Source organism: Pantherophis guttatus, chromosome 4 (assembly GCF_059756535.1).
Source record: "Pantherophis guttatus breed Tessera chromosome 4, ASM5975653v1, whole genome shotgun sequence".
Classification (NCBI taxonomy): domain Eukaryota; kingdom Metazoa; phylum Chordata; class Lepidosauria; order Squamata; family Colubridae; genus Pantherophis; species Pantherophis guttatus.
In genome coordinates, this window is record NC_142066.1 from 4153442 (window position 1) to 4174588 (window position 21147).

At 49.3% G+C, this 21147-nt stretch overlaps 2 protein-coding genes across 3 annotated transcripts in view; both read right to left on the minus strand.

The window, feature by feature from the left end:
• Positions 1–1716: 1716 nt before the first annotated feature.
• On the minus strand, positions 1717–4407 carry FITM1 (fat storage inducing transmembrane protein 1). The gene is made up of 2 exons (XM_034405421.3): positions 4016–4407; positions 1717–2400 (listed from the first exon to the last, which is right to left on the minus strand). The coding sequence occupies exons 1-2, from the start codon at positions 4258–4260 to the stop codon at positions 1782–1784; spliced, it is 864 nt and encodes a 287-aa protein (XP_034261312.1). The 5' UTR covers positions 4261–4407; the 3' UTR covers positions 1717–1781.
• Positions 4408–5305: 898 nt separating this feature from the next.
• Positions 5306–21147, minus strand: part of DCAF11 (DDB1 and CUL4 associated factor 11) — a 31233-nt gene continuing 15391 nt past the window's right edge. For both annotated transcript variants that reach the window (XM_034405433.3, XM_034405432.3), the window contains exons 7-15: positions 20013–20159; positions 19876–19930; positions 19713–19781; positions 17083–17140; positions 14781–14966; positions 13138–13291; positions 11364–11516; positions 8834–8940; positions 5306–6985 (exon numbers count right to left, since the gene is read on the minus strand). In XM_034405433.3, the coding sequence (XP_034261324.2) occupies positions 6860–6985; positions 8834–8940; positions 11364–11516; positions 13138–13291; positions 14781–14966; positions 17083–17140; positions 19713–19781; positions 19876–19930; positions 20013–20159 (1055 nt within the window). In that variant the 3' untranslated portion in view covers positions 5306–6859. The remainder of the gene's footprint in view (positions 6986–8833; positions 8941–11363; positions 11517–13137; positions 13292–14780; positions 14967–17082; positions 17141–19712; positions 19782–19875; positions 19931–20012; positions 20160–21147) is intronic.

A 21147-nucleotide genomic window follows, 5' to 3' on the forward strand; every position in this document is an offset into this window, starting at 1 on the left:
TAGATATATGGTAAGTAGGTAGGTAGGTAGATAGAAAAATGTAGATATAGAATAGACATGGTAGGGAGGTAGGTAGATAGAGATAGACAGATAGATAGACAGATGATAGATAAGATAGAAAAATGTAGATATAGAATACATAGATGATAAGTAGGTAGATAGAAAAATGTAGATAGATATAGAATAAAGATGATAGGTAAGTAGGTAGGTAGGTAGAAATATGTAGATATAGAATAGATGGATGGTAGGTAGGTAGGTAGATAGAAAAATGTAGATATAGAATAGATATATGGTAAGTAGGTAGGTAGGTAGATAGAAAAATGTAGATATAGAATAGACATGGTTGGTAGGTAGGTAGATATAGAATAGATAGGTAGATAGGTAGATAGGTAGATAGGTAGATAGATAGATAGATAGGTAGATAGATAGATAGATAGATAGATAGATAGATAGATAGATAGATAGATAGATAGATAGATAGATAGAAAAATGTAGATATAGAATAGACAGATGGTAGGGAGGTAGGTAGATAGAGGTAGATAGACAGATGATAGATAGAAAAATGTAGATATAGAATACATAGATGATAGGTAGGTAGGTAGGTAGAAAAATGTAGATAGATATAAAAAGATAGGTAGGTAGAAAAATGTAGATAGATATAGAATAGATAGATGGTAGGTAAGTAGGTAGGTCAAAAATGTAGATATAGAATACATAGATGATAGGTAGGTAGATAGAAAAATGTAGATAGATATAGAATAAAGATGATAGGTAAGTAGGTAGGTAGGTAGAAAAATGTAGTTATAGAATAGATGGATGGTAGGTAGGTAGCTAGGTAGATAGAATGTAGCTAGATATAGAAAGATAGGTAGGTAAGTAGGTAGGTAGAGATAGATAGACCGACAGATAGAAAAATGTATTTAGAATAGATAGATGATAGGTAGGTAAGTAGATAGAAAAATGTAGATAGATAATAGAATAGATAGATGTAGGTAGGTAGGTAGATTAGAGAGGGAGAGAAATGTAGCTAGATATAGAATAGATGATAGGTAGGTAGGTATAGATAGAGAGGAAAAAGGAAAGGAAAAGAAAGAAAGAAAGAAAAGAAAGAAAGAAGTCTGGAGACAGACAGACCAATAGAATTATATTTCTGTCGGCCTGTTTTTGCCAAGAGAAATGAACAATATCATAAGGAAACGCAGAAAAATCTTCTTCGCCTAGACTTGTTCCCAGTGCATTTTGTCCCAACTCCTTAGCCAGCTCGGAAACCAAGTTTGGAGAAAAAAAAAATATATTCCTCACCTATCATCTTTTCTTCACCTCCTCCTCCTCATCATCACCGTCACCGTTACCGTTATCTTCTCGCTCAAGTGTTTCTCAACCCTGGCCCCTTTAAGACCGGTGGACTTCAACTCCCAGAATTCCCCATTCCTCAAAAAAAAAACACACACACACACCCCACCTCTTCCACTTTGGAATTCTGGGAGTTGAAGTCCGCCCATCTTAAAGCAGTCCAGGTTGAAAAAGCGTGTTCTTAGTGGTAGCTGTAAAAGTTCACTTTAATTACTTTACTTAATAAAATAATAAAAAAAACCTTAATAATAAAAACATTTGACAGACTCGGGGCTGCGTACCCCTTTTTCGTGAACTGGCCCAGCTGAGACCTCTACTTCTTCGGATCCCACCCACCCACCCCCCATAAACCACAAAGCGAGCTTTGGAAAGAGTCCTCTCTTTATTTGGGCCAACTGACGGAGCCCCCCGACTTTCGGCAGACGTGTTCAGTTCTGCCTCGTGGCTTCTTTCGGGGTTCCCCGGAGAAAGAGGCCGGCGCCGGGTCTCCCCGGGGAACACGGGCAGCGGTACCAGCACCGGTAGGTGAGAAACCAGCACAGGGTGGCGATGGCGGCTCCCACGACTTTGTGGCTGTAGTCGTACAGGTAAACCACCGTGCACGCCAGCAGGAAGTTCCAGAGGAGGAGGAGGAGGACGTTAAGCAGGAAAATGAGGCGCAGCGGCACTCCGGCGGGGTGACCCTGCGCCAGGTAACGCCGGAAGATGGCCGTCTCTTCCACCATCAGCAGGCAACAAAAGGTGAGCAGGAAAGTATGATCCGAGACATCGTAGCCGTGCCATTTGTGGCCTTTGTGGAGACACGTCCACTTGTCCGGTAGGCCGTTGACAAGGATCCCTTCCGGCACGGGGTCGAAGCAGTAGCCGGTTAGGTTCTCGATCAACAGGAAGGCTTCGGTGGCGCCTAGCCAGAGGCCGGCGCCCACCGCCAAGCGGGCCAGGTGACGGAAGGTGAGCAGGATCTGGTGGGTGGCCAAGTAGACGACCGGGAGGATGAAACCGCCGAGGAAAATGCAGGTCCAGCCCCAGGCAGATCGGACAAATTTTCTGGGGTGGGGAAGACAAAAAAAAAAAAAAAGAGTGGGGGGGGGGGCGGGATGACAATCAGAGATCAGAACAGAGCCAGGATGATCGAGACAAAAACAAGCCAGGATCTGCGCAAGCTAAGATGGCCACGTTCCCCCTAGATACTTCATTCCTGGTTGCAGGTAAGGCTCTGCGAATTTACAGGTAGTCCTGGACTTAACGATCACAATCGAGTCCCGAAATTTCCAACAACTGCAGTTAAGTTAGTAACGCTGTCGTTAAGTGAATCCGGCTTCCCCCGTGGACTTTGCTGGTCAAGACGGTCGCAAAACGGGGATCACGTGAGCCCGGGATGCGGCGACCGTCATAAATATGAATCAGTTGCCAAGCGGCTGAACTCCAGGGATGCAGCAACGGTTGTTAAGTGTGAAAAACATTCCCGTTTTTTTTCAGTGCCGTTGTTCACTTTGAACGGTCACTAGATGAAGCGTTGTAAGTCGAGGACTACCTGTATCGATTTTTTCTTTTCATTCAATTTATGACAATGCAGCCAGGTGAAAGAATGGCGAGGCTTCACACCAACCAGAGAATGGATTAACAGAAAGATAGGAATGTTGAAATCAAGGGCACCTAGTCCTCGACTTACGACGGGTCGCTTTGCGACTATTTGAAGTTTCAGGACTACTTATAATCCGGTTTGAAAATCCCGATGGCCGGCCTCTCCCGTCCCAGCAACTGATCTGCATTAACGGCCTTTTGCGGTGTCCCATATTCACCTGATTTACGACGTTTTGCTGGAAGCTAGTTGTTCCAACACAAAACACCCCATTGTGGACAATAGATTTGTTTAACGACCGCCGTAAAAGAAAAGGTGGTAAAATCAAGTCACTTCGTTGACTTGGGTGGCCATGGAAACTGAAGGAATGAATATTTTTTTTAAAAAAAATCAGGTCATTCTGTGATCCGGCACGACTTACAACCGTATTTCGGGGCTCAATTACAGTCCTAAATCGAGGACTACTTGTTGTATCTGTTATACGAGACTGTTAAAGCTGGAAGAATGGACTACAGGTAGTCCTCAAGTCACGATTGAGCCCCAAATCCCTGTTGCCAAATGAAATATTTACGCGGGTTTTGCTCCGTTTTATGACGGTTGTTAAGTGAATCACTGCAGTTGTTAAGTCAGTTACACAGGTTAAGTGAATCTGGCTTCTCCATTGACTTTGTCAGAAGGTCACAAAAGGGGGACGCTATAGCCGTCATCACAGGCCGCTGACGGGCCACAACAGTGACCAGGGGGAACACTGCAACGGTCGTAAGTGTGAAAAAGTCCCTTTTTTTTCAGCAATCTCGTAACTTTGGTCACTGAGTAAATTGTTGTAAGTCGAGGACTAGCTGTAACCTTGGGTGACCTTGTGCAACAGAGATTTAGATGTTAAAAAGGACGTTTGCACATTTAATTGCAATATTTTTTTTTTGAACGGGGAGGCCACCGAGATAGGCAGTTACAGAAAATCGAATCGATAATATTTAATCAAATAAATTTAATCACTTTATTTCCAAGCTGATCGCTGCCCCCCATCCCGCTCGCCAACCCACCCAACCCAAGACACACACACACACAGCAATCACTCACATGTTAAAGAAGTTGTGATGATTGGCAAAGATAGCCCGGGGATTGACATAGAACTGAAGCAGGGGTCCAAAAATGACCACGGACGCCAGCCACAGGTGGTAAGCGCGACGGAGGCCCGGCACCCCGAGAAGCCAAGCGTACTGGTTGCTCCAGAAAACCACCAGCGCCTGGCCCAGGGCTTGGGCCCACCCCGCGCCTGTGGCCAGCAGCGAGAAGGGCCTTTTGGCGACCCGTCCTTCTGCCATCCCCTCCCCTCGGATCAGCCCACCTGAAGGAAGTCCCGGTGGCGGCGACGGTGAGGAACGAAGGAGAAAAGAGAAAAGTCGACGAGAAGGAGAGGAGAGAGGGGGGTAAAACCCATCACATTAAAAATGACACCGGGCGACAGCTGCGGGCACGTCAACCGAGCTGGGCTCGAACAGCCGATCGAAGGACAGAAGGGCATAAAGGATTAGGGGACCGGCTGTCCTTTACAGCCTTCAGAGGGTGGAAATCAAGGATTGGTTGGCAATGATCTCGAAGAGAAACAAACAAACAAACAAAAAAGACTTCGACCTAAAGTTTTGCTCTTTGGATGAACTCTTTGGGACTCGCTTATAAAAAGAAGAAAATAGCAATTTGGTCTCACCCTTTGAGATCAGGCGTCCTTCTCAAGTTCCCTATAATTGCTTTCTTATCTCCTTCTCTCCCTCCACTCCTCTCTTTTCTCTTTGTTTCCTCCCCCCCCCGCCCTGGCCAAATTTTAATTTATTCCCCGACAGAGATTGGAAGTTGAGACAAAATCGGGATAAAGTTGGAAGGGGCCTTGGTAGGTCATCTAGTCCAACCCCTTGCCCAAGCTTCTTCTTGCACCATATCCGTCATCGGATGTTGGAGATCCAATTTTTATCAACAGCTGCACGAAAAAAATCCATTGACGGGGTTGGACTAGATGACCTACAAGGTCCCTTCCAACTCTATTCTGATTGATTTTTGTCCAAACTAGTCCCTTAAGATTTTGAAAGCCATGATGTCCTTCTTCTGCCTGGACCTTGTTTGCCTTCAATCTTTCCCTGGAGAATTAAGTGAAGGATGCCGTATTTTTTTCGGCATCTTCAATCTTGCTGCCCAAGCAGGAATCCCTATATACCATTCCAGACAAATGGTTCTTCTTAAAAAACCTCCAGGGATGAAGCACCCCGCAGCTTCTGGTTGCAAGCAGTTCCGCTGGTTAATTGTTCTCTCCGTCGGGAAATGTCTCCTAGGTTGAATCTCTCCTTGATCGGCGGAGCGGAAATGCAAACCAAAATCCAATGTCAACCACTTTTATTTTAAAGACAATTTAAGACAGCTGTTTTGCATCGCCCCTGAAACGGAGAAAGGGGGGGGAAAAGACCCTCCCCTTTTCTACAAAACCTAGATTTGGAAAGGAGCCCCAACGTGGACCCCTCCCCTCTGTCCCCCTTCCCCTCCCCAGAAGGCAGGACCTCGAGGAAAGGATTGTGACGGGGTGGGTGGGCTCCTTCTCCAACTAGAAGAAACGAACACGGAATTTTTTTTTCCTCCGGCTTTTACACGCTTAAAAATAACACGTGGCTCTTTTCGCTCGTCCCTTCCATCCATTATTTTTTAAAAAAACAACTCCTCCTCTTCGGGTACCCCAAAAGCCCCTTCTTTGCACCATGAATATTTACAGAGCAGGTGAGGACCCCCCCCCCACCTGTGAGCATTTTGGAAAGAGAGCCGAGGAAGAGCCAAGTTGGGGACATCTTTTAAGGCGAAAGACGATAGCAACGCCTGTCCACCCTTTTCTCGAGAAGGGACAAGAAAGGGGTCCCTCTATTTTGGGGAGGGGGGGTTGACCGAGGGCGATGGGGCCGATGCGAAGAAGACATCCTCAACATCTGGGAGAAAGAGGAAGAGGTTGGCAGCTGGGAAGGAAGCTCCAACTGTCTCTCTGGCCACAAATCTCCAACTTTTTCGTGGCGCCAGACAAATATCCTGCAAGGACCCCCCCCTCCTCCCCAGCTTCCTGGGGGGTGGGGATGGGGGTCAGCGAGCGCTCGCCATCATCCCTCGGAGAAAAGAAGGGGGAGCCATTTCAATCAACCCCCGAGGATCTTCGGAACGCCAAGAGGGATCTTTGGGGATCTTGTCGCTTGGGATCGCCTCTCCGTTGCTCAGATCCAGAGGAAAGCTGGATATAGATTTGTATTTCCCCCCCACATTCCCTGATAAAGCTCCAGACGGAGGTCGAGTCTTAAAGAGTCCCCCCAAAATTATTGTGGGTGCAGTACACCTTTTTTTCCCCGCAACGAATCTGGGCGTTGCGGAGACCATCTGCAGGGAGGAATCGGCTGGGCTGCTGTTGGGGTGATTTCCCGTCATGATTCTATATATCCCCAAAAAGTAGAAGATTTCCTTCCGAGGGCCTATTGGGCTTTCCAGCTGTAGCCCCCTCCAGATGTGAATTTCGGTGACCCCGTATTCCTGGGCTGCCGTCCCCACTCCGATCAGGATTCGTCCAGCTCATCTGGAAGGATACAGAATGAGCTCAGCCTTGAGCAAGACATCCGGCGGTGTTGTTCGCCGTTTCTTTTTTTTGTCGCTATCCTTCGGATCTGACGGCGGGATGGTTATTCCGTAGCCCAAAGCCGATGACGCCGGAAGGTTTCGGTGACGGGAGACCGGTTCATTCGAGAGGGGTGGTGGGTTCGTCCGAAGCTCCTTTCCTCCCTGCCCCGGCGAACCCCACCCCCTCCTCGAAACGATTGCCAACGCAAGACGTTGTTTTCGCCCTCGCTCTCGGCCCCTGAGCACGTCCCAAACTGGAGAACGGTGGCGAAAAAGCGAGGGGGGGGAAGGCTACTGGTGTGGGGGGACGGCCAGCTGGGGGTGCTTTTCTCGGGCTGTTAAGAACTGCTGGGGGTCGCCGAGATCGTCTTCGTCGTACTCTGCTTGATAATCCCAGAGACACACGTTTCCATCCCACTGCAAGAGAGAGGAGGGGAGGGAGAAGAGAGGAGAGGAGAAGGGAGGAGAGAGGGAAGGGTAGAGGGAGAGAAGACAGAGAGAGGAGAGAGAGAGAGGAGAAAGAGAAAGGAAGAAAAGAGAGAGATAGTGTGTTATTGTTTCTATTCAGGGATTACAGGTAGTCCTCAAATTACAACTTTAATGGAGATTATTAGAATTGAAAGTGACCCGCTCTGTTGATCCCGTGACCCAAAGGCCAGCCATTAATAGAACCCAGCACAGGTAGTCCTCGCCTTCCGACCACCATGGCGACCCAAATTTCTATTTTTAAGTGGTTAAACTGAGTTTCGACCCATTTTAAGGCCATTCTTACCACCGTTAGCGAACCGCTGCAGTTGTTAAGTTAGTACCACGGCGGTTCAGCGAATGTGACTTTGCTTGTCAGACGGTCGCGGGGGACACTGCCACCGTCATAAATATGAGTCAAGGGCCAAGGGTTTGAATTTGGATCACGGGGATGTTGCAACGGTCCTTAAGTTTGAGAGCGTTTTAAGAAACTGCATCACTGTCTGGCTTGGTGGCAGCAGTGCCTCAGATAGAAAGTCCATACAGAGAGTGGTGAGGACAGCGGAGAAGATTATAGGAAACTCGCTTCCCTTTATTCAGGATACCGCTTATAAGCGCTATGTGCTTAGAGCCCGAAGCATTATCAGAGACCCTACACACGCACTGCACGGTTTGTGTTGCTCCCCTCTAGAAAGAGGTTTAGAAGTATTTCTAGGACTCCAGATTCTGTATCAGCTTTGTTCCCTATGCCATCCATCTGACAAACTCGCAAGATTCGTTTTTCTCGCCATACACATGTATACATTCGAGCTATACTGTGTTGTTTCTCCACGTCATGTAATATATGTGGGTATATACACATAATTTCGTATTTATTTATTCATCTTGTCATGTTTGTGCAGTGCAAAATTGGGAGGTGGTGACCCTTTAAGACCTGTATGCAATGAAATTTCATTTTTAATGTATGTCAATTTGTGTACATTCAAAGCAGCAGTGAAATCCAATTTTTTTTACCACTGGCTCTGTGGGCGTGGCTTGGTGGGTGTGGTGTAACTTGGTGGGCGTGGCAGGGGAGGGATATTGCAAATTCTCCATTCCCACCCCACTCTGGGGCCAGCCAGAGGTGGTATTTGCCGGTTCTCCGAACTACTCAACATTTCCGCTACCGGTTCTCCAGAACCTGTCAGAACCTGCTGGATTTCACCCCGATTCAAAGTGACAATAAAGCTATTCTATTCTATTCTATTCTATTCTATTCTATTCTATTCTATTCTATTCTATTCTATTCTATTCTATTCTCTATTCTATTTTCTATTCTATTCTATTTTCTATTTTCTATTCTATTTTCTATTCTATTCTATTCTATTCTATTCTATTCTATTCTATTCTATTCTATTCTATTCCATTCCATTCCATTATTCTATTCCATTCCATTATTCCATTCCATTCCATTCCAATCCTAATCCTAATCCTAATCCTAATCCTAATCCTAATCCTAATCCTAATCCTAATTCTATTCTACTCTACTTTCTTCAACTTATTCTCTTCTATTCCTATTCTATTCTGTGTGAACGGTCGTAAATCACTTTTTCTCAGTGCCGTTGTAACTTCAGTCACTAAATAGTCAGTTGTAAAGTCGAAGACAGCCTCTAAAAAACTTGGGAGCCCTCTGGCTAGAAAAAGGGCACTTTTCTTAACTACTTTGGACAGGTCAATAAAGCGAATAAACACAACACAGCAACAACTCCCCCTAAAGATGAATTCCTCCATCCCTGCCTGCCGTCGGTTCCCGAAACTTACCGAGCTACTAACAATCTTCTCCTCGTAGGGATGCCAACTTACGTCCCGCACGCAAGCTTGGTGATTGATCAGTTTCTTCACAATGAGGCCGGTTAGGAGATCGTAGACTGGGGGAGGGGAGGGGAGGAAGGTGGGCGAGAAGAGGGAAGACAGAGGAAGAGCATCAGTAGCCAGGTAGGTTTGATGGCGCAGCAGACTAAAGCACTGTTAAGTAACACCAGCTGCCTGCAATTACTGCAAGTTCAAATCTCCCCAGGCTCAAGGTTGACTCAGCCTTCCATCCTTCCGAGGTAGGTAAAATGAGGACCCGGTTTGTGGGGGCAATTTATTTTATTTATTTATTTTATTTATTAGATTTCTATACCGCCCTACTCCCGAAGGACTCAGGGCGGTGCACAGCCAAACAATAAAAACACATACAATACAAAATTTAAAAAATAGAATAAAATCAAATTAAATAATTTTGGCCCCGACAAATTTAAAACCCCAAACCCCAATAAGCTGACTTTGTATAAGTATACAAAAGTATGAAGGCTATTGCTTAACGCATTGTAAGCCGCCCTGAGTCTCTGGAAAAGGGCGGCATATAAATCGAACCAATAAATAAATAAATAATAAATAAGAGAGCGGGGGGGAAAGGAGAGAGCGTCCCTGTACTGGAGGATTTTGGGGGGGGTGGGGTGTTTCCGAGATTTGATTCTGGGCGTATTGGACTTCAGGCAACCCAATTAAAGAGACTGTTCTCTCCAAATGTTCCAAGCATAAATAAAATTGGATATTTCCAAGTTCTTGCTTGCTCTTTACGACGGCATAATCCGTGGGAAAAGATTGATCGAACTCTGACTTAAAAGAAGAAAGGAGAATTATCGAAAGAGGAAGTTTCGTGTGGCTTTTAACATTTTTTTTTAGCCTGCCGCTCCCTCCCAAGGCTTCGGACAAATTCACTTTTTTATTTATTTGGATTCTGCCTTTTATTATTTTGAAAAGTTACTCAAGGAGATGAAGGTGCGTAACACACTTTCCTCGTTGGACTTTTCCTGAAGTAACAAACCAGTGGGGTGGGGGGTAGGCTGAAAAATAAAGGGACTAGCCCAAAGTCAGCCAGCCGGTTTAATGCCTAAGGTGGGACTAGAACTCACTGGCACCTGGTGATTGGCCCAAAGTCACCCAGCCAACTTTCATGCCTAAAGTGGGACTAGAACTCACTGGCACCTGGTGATCGGCCCAAAGTCACCCAGCCGGCTTTAATGCCTAAGGTGGGACTAGAACTCACTGGCACCTGGTGAGTGGCTCAAAGTCACCCAGCTGGCTTTTGTGCCTAAAGTGGGACTAGAACTCACTGGCACCTGGTGATCAGCCCAGTTACCCAGCCAACTTTCATGACTAAAGTGGGACTAGAACTCACTGGGACCTGGTGATTGGCCCAAAGTCACCCAGCCGGCTTTCATGCCTAAGGTGGGACTAGAACTCTCTGGCACCTGGTGAGTGGCTCAAAGTCACCCAGCTGGCTTTTGTGCCTAAGGTGGGACTAGAACTCACTGGCACTTAGTGATTGGCCCAAAGTCACCTAGCCAACTTTCATGCCTAAAGTGGGACTAGAACTCACTGGGACCTGGTGATTGGCCCAAAGTCACCCAGCCAACTTTCATGCTTAAGGTGGGACTAGAACTCACCGGCACCTGGTGATCAGCCCAGTTACCCAGCCAACTTTCATGACTAAAGTGGGACTAGAACTCACTGGGACCTGGTGATTGGCCCAAAGTCACCCAGCCGGCTTTCATGCCTAAGGTGGGACTAGAACTCACTGGCACATGGTGATCGGGCCAAAGTCACCCAGCCAACTTTCATGCCTAAGGTGGGACTAGAACTCACCGGCACCTGGTGATCAGCCCAAAGTCATCCAGCTGGTTTTAATGCCTAAGGTGGGACTAGAACTCACTGGCACCTGGTGATCGGCCCAAAGTCACCCAGCCGGCTTTAATGCCTAAGGTGGGACTAGAACTCACTGGCACCTGGTGATCGGGCCAAAGTCACCCAGATGTGCCTAAGGTGGGACTAGAATTTACTGGCACCTGGTGATCAGCCTAAAGTCATCCAGCTGGCTTTAATGCCTAAGGTGGGACTAGGCCTCACCGGCACCTGGTCATTGGCTCAAAGTCACCCAGCCGGCTTTAATGCCTAAGGTGGAACTAGAACTCACCGGCACCTAGTGATTGGCCCAAAGTCATCCAGGAGGCTTTAATGCCTAAGGTGGGACTAGAACTCACCGGCACCTGGTGATTAGCCCAAATTCACCCAGGCAGCTTTCATGGCTAAAGCGGGACTAGAACTCACGATCTCATGCTTTTTAGCCTGTTGCCTTAACCGGCTCTCAAATGCCATTTGACTTTTTACTTGGGAGGTCTGCGCCAGCAATCTCGGGTGGATCCCTGGATCTCTTCTCCTGCCCAATCCCACTCCAGCACTCAAGGGAATTGCTTTAGGTTTCCTCCTTGCGCTCGGAGGGCGTTCTGGTTCCCGAGCCACTTACCTACCACCCGCCCCGTGGAGCAGCCGCTGTAAATGTACTGCTGTCCCGTGCTGTGAGGAGGGGAGAAACGGCAGCGGATCAGGGTGTGCAGGACTCCGTGGCCCCGGTAGGTCATGAGAGAAGTGTCACCTGGAAGTTTTGATTTACGTCGGGCTGGGAAAAGAAAGGAAAGGAAAGAAGGAAGGATTCGAGGTGTCCAACCAGAGCAACATTAAGACCTGTGGACTTCAACTCCCAGAATTCCCCAGCCAGCCACGAGCAGCCCTGGACTAGATTCAAGTTGTCCTTTGCACACATGTTGTTCTGACCCAGCTCCCCAAAAACGACAAACCCTCTGAACTGAACTCAGAGATTCCTTTAATTAGGGGCGCCGGCAGCCCCAGCAAAAAGTTTCTCTCTCACCGCAGGCTAACAAGTCCGTCTGTCTGGGAGATGAATGAATCTGCCACACCTATTCATCTCCTCCCTCTGCCTTTTATCCTGAGCTATGATGGGGCCTCGCTAGCAACAGTGGCTCTTTTGTCCCGAGGACCGGCCCATAGATTTCCTCTGCTCTCCTCTCCTCTGCCTTCTGCGCATCCGAGCATCGGGCACTGGACCCAGCTGTACCTCCTCTTCCTCATCAGCCACCTCCAGAGTGGCTCCGTTATCTGAGCCTGTGTCATCGGCAGGAGAGGACTCCGAGAATGAAGGAGAGGAGTTGGCAAGGCCTCCCTCTCCAGGACCCTCCTCTCTGGCAATGCCTTCGGTGTCCGCCGAAGGGCAAGAGATAGGGCTGGGGCCAAGCACGTCCACGCAACCGCAGATGGACTGTGATGAGGGTAATGAGTCTTGGCTGGATCCACGCCAGCGTCGCAGAGATAAGCGCACGCAACAGAAGAAAAGGCGTGCCCGAGATTAGGCTGAGTCACTGGACCACACCCCACAGGATATAAAAGGGAGCGTGGTGGCCAGTCAAACCTTGTGACGAACAAAGCTGAAAGCTTCCACGCCATTCTGCATTGCCGGACTTTTGGCTATAGACTTTGCTGGATTATCTCTGGACTTGATTGACTCCGTAATTATTGAGCTGTTTCCTTTGATGTACCAGAAGCGGGGAGAAGTTATCTCTCCTCTTCGTAAGTAATAAACTCTTGGCAGGCAGCCACTAGGTTGTTGCCAAGTTCCGTTATTATAAGGAAAAGGATTTTGCCGGCTGGTTTGGTCTTTAACTCTTGAACGTCTGTTGGTGTGTGTGCGTGTGGTTGGGGACAGAACACAAGACCTGGGGGTCTCCATCTGAGGGCTGATGGACCGTCTCTATCTCTGCCAGAGCTCTACTCCCTCTTCCCCCTCAGGTTGCCTTGCCACTGACCTTGACTCCCACACCTCATCCTCCTCTGATTTGGCTGCTGGGAGGGGCCGGTGACAGGCTATAATACATGTATACAAACCAGAGGTGGGTTTCAGCCGGTTCTGACCAGTTCTGGAGAACCGGCAGCGGAAATTTTGAGTAGTTCAGAGAACCGGTCAATACCAACCTCGGACTGGCCCCGCCCCCATCTATTCTCTGCCTCCCGAGTCCCAGCTGATCGGGTGGAAATGGGGATTTTGCGGTAACCTTCCCCTGGAGTGGGGAGGGAATGGGGATTGTACAGTCTCCTTCCCCTGCCACGCCCACCATGCCACGCCCACAGAACCGGTAGTGAAAGTTTTTGCATCCCACCACTGATGTATACCCTGCATTCAACTCCTGCTTCTCCCGTTAAAGAAGGGAAGGGGGGGGGGTTCGTACCTTTTTTGGGTACCTGTTGCCAGCGATAATCCCAGATCTGCTGGGTGACAGCGTGCCGGGATGCTTCAAGGCCCTCCTGGCCCGAGAATTTGCGCATGTCCCACAGCTTAATGGTCTGGTCCTTGGAGTTGGAGATGAGGTATCGCGCGTCTCCCTGAGGGAAGAGACAACAGCAGCTGAGGAAACCATTTGGATGCCTCCGTCCTCAACTTCCACACAAACTTAAAAACGTCTTTAAAGGTTCCCACGTCGGGAACCTTAATTCGGAATTTTCTCGTCTTCCCGGAATGATTCATTGAATTTGGAAGGTGTCTTCCATTTATCTCCAACAGCGGTTAGGTTCCCGCTGGGAGTTTAAATTAGTTCATCCAGATTCCACGCATTTCTTTTTTTTTTTAAAGAAATGTTATTTTGTGCAGAATTTGTGACGAGTTCTTTAAAAGGGAAAGAACCCCGAGGATTTCCACTGCTCTCCTCTCCTTTGCCTTCTGCGCATCTGAGCATCGGGCACTGGACCCAGCTGTACCTCCTCCTCCTCATCAACCACCTCCAGACCTGGGGGCTGTTGACTCTCCATCTGAGGGCTGACGGACCGACCGTCTCTATCTCTGCCAGAGCTCCACTCCCTCTTCCCCCTCGGAGCTCCGAGGATTTCCTTAAACTAGTTTTCTAGCGACTACCAGATATGGCTGCAGCTGTCCCCGAGAAAAGCTTTGTCAGGCCTGGAAGCCATCTTTTGCATTGGACCTTCAGGCCTGCCATATTTACTACTGTGGGAAACTGGGAAGGGAGGGAGTGTATGGAACATGGGTGATATGTAGTCATAACAACATTCCTTTCTCAGAGAGTCAAGGACATCTTGCCCTGCACCTGGAGGGTTGGAAATGGGAGGCATCTCTAGTTGGGACAGTGCTTGGATTGGACCATGTGATGGACATGTGGGTGTTAGGCAGGGACTTGGACTTTTCTATGGGTGGGGAAAACTTGGAAGCTTTCAGATTCGGGTTTTCCCAGATGTGCCAATTGTCAGGTTTCGAGGTCGTCTCAAATAAATTGCATTTCAAACAAAGTCTTTGATAAAAACTCCCATTTATTGAGCACGACATTCTAAATCCGACTCCATCGAAGCCAACACTTGACTTCCAGACACCAAAACCCTCCCTTTCCGTTCCCCACTCCCCTGCACTCATTGACCATCTTCCAAGCCACTCTACCCCTAATCTACTGCTCCAGTTCAAAGGAATTTCCCCCCTCCCATCCCATCTCCTAGGGGATATTATCTCCAGGGAAAATAAGTAGGTGAAAAGTCAAACGTCCCTTTCCAGACGCCTCCGCTTCTCCTTCTTATGTCAGCACTAGAGTAAATGCAGCTTGAAGTGCTGACACCAATATGACATCGCTAACAAAATGGAACTTTGAGGAACTTCAAGCCTTGAAGTCTTCTTTCGTTGGGGGTGTCGCTTGGAACCCTGGCTGGGGAATTCTGGGAGTTGAACTCCACACGTCTAAAGTTGCCAAGGTTGGAGCACCCTGCTTTAGGCTAAGAGGGAGTTGGCTGGGGAATTCTGGGAGTTACAAGTCCACACAGAAAAGTTGCCAAGGTTGGACGTTTCTGCTTTAGGCTCAGCAGGAGCTGCGCTCACCTTGCTGTCGATGAAGGTGATGCCGTCCTGGTGCCCAGCCAAGATCCCCACAGGCTGGGGGTCATCCTCTCGCATGGTGCGCCGGTCCCACACTTTGCAGATGGCGTCGTCGCCTCCCGAGAAGACGATGTGGGAGCTGTTGTCGGCGAAAGCGACGGCGTTCACGTCGTCTTCGTGGGCCTCGATCTGCACGGGAAGGGAGCAAAGGAAACGGAGGCGAAGAAAGAAGGAAGGAGATTTCAGCGAGAGAGTTGAAGGTATGTGGTGTATTGCCCAGATTTGATGGGTTCACTTGCCCTGAAAAGTAGCTAAACTCTAGAGGACATATTGGGGTTCTGGAAGACCTCCTTCAACATTGCTGGGCGCTCAACTATGGAGCCCTCCAGTGAGGCTTCTCTTAGCCAGAAGGACAAGCTGGACCAGGGGTGTCAAACTCAATCTCATTGAGGGCCGCATCAGGGCTGTGATTGACCTCGGAGGGGGGGAGGCGTAGTCGACTGGGTAGGTGTGGCCGACTGGGTGAGTGTGGCCATCTTGATACCTACTGTGGCCTGCCAGCGGATCTGGCAGCAGATCAGGACAGTGAGGAGGTTGGGGAGGAACATGGGCCAGTTCCTGGATGGGGAAGGCTCTGACGAGTGCTTTGCGACGGAGGCAGAGATTGGGCCAGGGCCATCTGACAGTTGTCGGACATCAGTGGGGCAGAAGAACAGCTGGATCCTGTTCCCAGTCTGCACATGCACATAGTTTCCAGACGAAGGGAACAGCTAAAGAACAAGGGTCGACTCAGGAGTAAAGCCACAGGTGGACGGTGAATGGCTCCTCCCAGAGGGAATAAAAGAGGAGCAACAGGGGAGTGGAGTTTGCAGGAGACAATTAGTTCGCTTACTTAGTTTGTGACTCTCCGAGACTTCTTGCCAAATTTTGAAGATATCGGCCTGGCAGCTCTCCAAGCCAGATAAGGTCTGTGTGACTGTAAATTCCCCTTTGAAAGACGTTGCTGAAGGTGGATGAGAGGAATTCACTGTTCGTTTAATAAAAAAGGTATGGTCGGGACCAGGATTCTGCTTCGTGCTTTTTGGGGAAGCCTAGGCCAGAACAGGTGGGCGGTGTTCTGCCCCAGCTACGGACCCCAAAGAACACAGCACACACAAAGTTTGTACAAAACTTAATTTACTAAAATAACTCAGTCTTTTTCAAAACAAAGGCTGTTAATAAACTTTCTTAACTGCCTACAAGAAACCAAAGATAAAGTAATCACAATCTTACTAAGGTTGGCAGAAAGCCCAGAAGCAATTTGCAGAGAATCCAGATGCGAAGGAGAGTGAACTAAAGTTGTTCCCTACAAATTGCTTCAGTCGGTGTTCCTCCTTAAATAGGCTAGGGGAGTGGCCAATTAGCCCCAAGCTTTACTCTTGAGGAGACCTCCTCCTGAGGAGGCATTCTTGCATTTTGGCCGCTCTGTGCGCCTGTGCATCGAGAAGAGGCTCCTCCTCTTCGTCCTCTTCACTTAAGGGAGCTTCTGGAGGTCCTGAGGGCCCTGGCTGAATCCCTGCCTCTGGCACCATATCTTCTCCAGCCTCCTCATTGTCTGACTCGAGTGCCAGCTGCACAGACTGCTGGCGCATCACACCAGCCTCCTCGCTATTAGAATCAGCTACAATCCGCACAGGCCGCTGACGGGCCACAACAGGCTGGGGGATCCATTGTCTCCAGCGCAAGCCCAGGGGGCGGGACATGCCGGCCCCGCAGATCTAAGGCTAACTGCGTTGTGGCCTGGTCGGTCGCCGTCAAATTGTAGATCAGCGCCTGGCTAGCCTGGGTTGGGGCTGAGGCGCTGGTCCTTCGCTGTTTACAGGGCAAGATCTAATCACATTGTGGGCCAGATCCGGACTGCGGGCCTTGAGTTTGACACCCCTGTTTTACAGAATCGTTGTGAACCGATTTCCAGAGGGGTTGCGGACTGGGGACATAGGGCAGAAAACTTCCTGCAGCCAAGCTGGCTCCACACCCATTTGCATCGCTCAGGTGACGCCCCCGAGGACACAGATAAACCTCCAAGTGGCCACAATGACCCTCTAAAAGGAGGCAAACGACCAGCTGGTCTGCAAGGAGGATCAATCTTTCCGTCCCATACCATCCAGTCAGAACCGAAGAAGCTTCTCGGATGAGAAGCGAGACGTCTTCAAAGAAAAACCAGACAGTCCAGTTGCCTCTTGAAAAAAAAAAAAAAAAGCACACCTTTGGGACAAAACCATGACCTGGATGGTTGAGGGTCTCCGTAGACATCAACCCCGAGTACCTTTAGCGTCCGCTTATTCTGCTCCATGTCAAAGACGTACACACAGCCGTAGTTGGCCCTGTGGAGTGGATAGAGAATAAAAAGGTTACTGCGTGTGGGGTGACACACACACAGTGGTCACAGCGAAGGATTTCGGTAACAACCCTGCACGGGAGAAGAATAAAGGTAGCCCTTGACTGTTAGGAAATGATTATTACCTACCTTGTTGGCTTGGCAATATATAAACCCTCAATATAGCTTTAAAACTGCTGTATTGCATCACACTGTGTCCTGATTGGTTAGCTCTGTAGCCAATCTCCTTAAGAGGGAGCTAGAAACATGGTTTGTTTTCTCTTTGCTGTTCTTGCTCTCTGATCTCTCTGTATGCTACTGTTTGCAAATCCAGAAGAACTGTTTATTGTGAATGACTACGACGACTGGTAAGAAGACTTTGTTATTGGATTATCCCTGGACTGTCGTTTTGCTATCTCCTGCTTTATATGTGTATGACCTGGATTGTTTATTGGACTGTGCCTTACTGTTTCCTGAAAGTAAACACAACTCAGTGTATCTGTGTGTTGGCTGTGTTTATTCGTAACTACTCTCAATCGCTTTCATGTGCACACCTTTGCTACTCAAGGGTTACTCTGCGAATTCCTTAACGTAGACTTACGACCGCAGTTGAGCCTGTAATTTCTAGGGCTAAGGCAGACAGTTGTTAAAGTGAGTTTTGCCCCTTGCCTTGCCACAGTTGTTAAGTGAATCACTGATGTTGCTAAGTTAGTAACGTAGTTGTTTAAGTGAATCTGGCTTCTCCATTGACTTTGCTCGTCAGAAGGTTGCAAAAACGTGTCCTTGGGACACAGCAACGGTTGTAAGCATGAATCCCAAGGGTGAAAAAACAGGCCGTAAGCCGCTTTTGTAGTGCCGTTGTAACTTCGAACGGTCACTAAACGAAGGGTTGTTAAGTTGGAGGAGCAGAAATCAAAGCATTGGAACCGAGTCGCGGGTGTGTCTGTTTTGCCTCGGGGCTTCCAATGGGCCTTCCAAGCAAATGCCAGAAATGGGGCTTTCCCTATCACTAAGAGTTGGCAGACAAGAGGGGCATCACTTCCTAGCCTCCAAACAGGAGTGGCGGGAAAGGGAGGGAGGGAGGGAGAGAGAAAGGAAGGGAGGGAGGAGGAAGCGAGAGGGAGGGAAAGAGAAAGAGAGGGAGAAAGGGAGGGAGGGAGGGAAAAAGGGAGAAAGAGGGAGCAGGGGAGAGAGAAAGGGAGGGGGAGAGAGGAAGACAGATAGAAAGGGAGGGAGGGAGAGAAAGACAGGGAAGGGGGGGAGGAGAGAGGAGAGAGAGAGACAGGAAGGGAGAGAGAGACAGGGAGGGAGACAGAAAGGGAGGGAGGGAGGGAGGGACAGAAAGACAGGGAAGGAGGGAAGGAGAGGGGAGAGAGAGAGACAGGGAGGGAGACAGAAAGGGAGGGAGGGAGACAGAAAGGGAGGGAGGGAGGGAGAGAAAGACAGGGAAGGAGGGAAGGAGAGGGGAGAGAGAGACAGGGAGGGAGACAGAAAGGGAGGGAGGGAGACAGAAAGGGAGGGAGGGAGAAAGAAAGGGAGGGAGGGAGGGACAGAAAGACAGGGAAGGAGGGAAGGAGAGGGGAGAGAGAGAGAGACAGGGAGGGAGACAGAAAGGGAGGGAGGGAGACAGAAAGGGAGGGAGGGAGGAAGAGAAAGACAGGGAAGGAGGGAAGGAGAGAGGAGAGAGAGAGAGACAGGAAGGGAAAGAGAGACAGGGAGGGAGACAGAAAGGGAGGGAGGGAGGGAGAGAAAGACAGGGAGGGAGAGAGGAGAGAGAGAGACAGGAAGGGAGAGAGAGACAGGGAGACAGAAAGGGAGGGAGGGAGGGAGAAAGGAAGGGAGGGAGGGAGAGAAAGACAGGGAAGGAGGGAAGGAGAGAGGAGAGAGAGAGACAGGGAGGGAGAGAAGAGAGAGAGACAGGAAGGGAGAGAGAGACAGGGAGGGAGACAGAAAGGGAGGGAGGGAGGGAGAAAGGAAGGGAGGAGGAAGCGAGAGGGAGGGAAAGAGAAAGAGAAGGAGAAAGGGAGGGAGGGAGGGAGAAAGGGAGAAAGAGAGAGCAAGGGAGAGAGAAAGGGAGGGGGAGAGAGGGAGACGGATAGAAAGGGAGGGAGGGAGAGAGGAGAGAGACAGGGAGGGAGGGAGAGGGTGAGAGACAGAAAGGGAGGGAGGGAGAGAAAGACAGGGAAGGAGGAAAGGAGAGATCGAGACAGGAAGGGAGAGAGAGACAGGGAGGGAGGGAGGGAGACAGAAAGGGAGGGAGGGAGGGAGGCAGAAAGGGAGGGAGGGAGAGACAACGAGGAAGAGAGGGAGGGAGAGAAAGCCAGGGAAGGAAGGAGGGAAGGAGAGAGAGAGGAGACAGAGGGGGGAAAAGAAGGGAGGGAGGGAAAGACAGGGAAGGAAGGAGGGAGAGAGAGAGAGAGGGAGAGAGAGAAAGGAGAGAGAGGGGGGGGAGGGAGAGAGGGAAGGAGAGAGGGAGAGAGGGGGGAGGGAGGGAGATGAGCTCGAAGACTTTGTTTCTCTCCAAAGAAAAGATTTATGCACTATGGGGAAAAAGACCATTTTCCGAACAGCCGGCTTACCCGCCGAGCACTTCTCTCCCATCCGAGGAGACCGCCAGGGAAAAAACAGCAAAACGGCGTTCATCGGGCCTGCGAAGAAGAGAAAGTCGTTATGCCAGGTGCAGGGTGTGTCTCCGTCATTTAACGGGGCCCAGGCGGAGGTGTGTGTGTGTCTCCTCTTTACCTCAAGTCCAGGGCGGTCTGGGTCTCGCTCTCCCCGTAGATGTTGCAGATGTGAACTAAAAAGAAGAAGGGAGCAAGGGCTAGTACCGACTACCCGGAGGCAACCCAGTTTTCCCCCTAAGCGCCGTAGAGACTCACTGTAGTCCGACCAGCTGGAGTAGAGGAAGTGGGTCCTGTCGGGGGTGAAGGCCACGTCCAGGACACTCCAGCCGACGTCTCGGGCTTTGACACTCCGGAAGTTCCGGAAGGCTCCGTAGGCGCAGTCGTATAAGCGGATTCGCTGGTCTGAAAGGGGGGGGGGGAAAGGAACATAAAAGTCTGTTCTTCTGGTGGCTTGAGGGGTTGGAAGGCTGGGCAGGAAGTTAGCAAGCCCGCGTTCGAGACCAGAGAGCTTCCGTGGGGCGGGGTTGAGTTCCCGTCCTTCGCTCCAGCTCCTGCCGGGGACAGGAAAGGAGCCCCCAATTGGGCGTTCCCCAGGACAGCGGTGATGTCACCGGCTAATCCTTTCACCCTGGAAGCGCCTCGGTGCTTCTGACTCGAGTACAGGCAGTCCTCAACTTACGACCATAATTGAGCCCAAAATTTATGTCGTTAAGTGAGTTTTGCCCCACTCGATGACTTTTCTTGCCACGTTTGTTACGTGAATCACTGCAGTTCTTAAAATAAACCAACATGGTTTGTTAAGTGAATCCGGCTTCCCCATTGACTTGGCTTGTCAGGTCGCAAAAGGGGATCACATGATTCCTGGGACACAGCAACCGTCATAAATGTGAGTCAATTGTCAAGCGTCCGGATGTAAATCACGTGACCACCGGGATGCTACAATGGTTGTAACGGTCATAAGTCACTTTTTCCAGTGATGTTGTAACTCTGAACGGTCGCTAAATGAACTGTTGTTAAGTTGAGGACTACCTGTGCAAATAAACAGGGAACGTAACTAATGTAACTTCATCTTCACCAGTTTCCCCACAACAATTGCTCTGTGAAACGAATTGGGCTGAGAGAAGGACTTGCTGGCTTCATAATCTTGCGGCAGTCGTTAAGCACATCACGTCGTTAAATGAATCCATGGTCATTAAGCAAACACCGTGGTTGTTAGCCGAACCAACGGTCTGTCATGGGGGTGGTTTTGTCCAAAACGGGGAGAAAGTTCCATTTTTTTTGGCAAAACTTATAAACTACGGTCAAACGGGATGCCACAAACTATGTCGCAGAACGCCTAAAGTTGATGCTCCAAACGGCTGTAAGTTGAGGACTGTCAACTTTGAAGTGA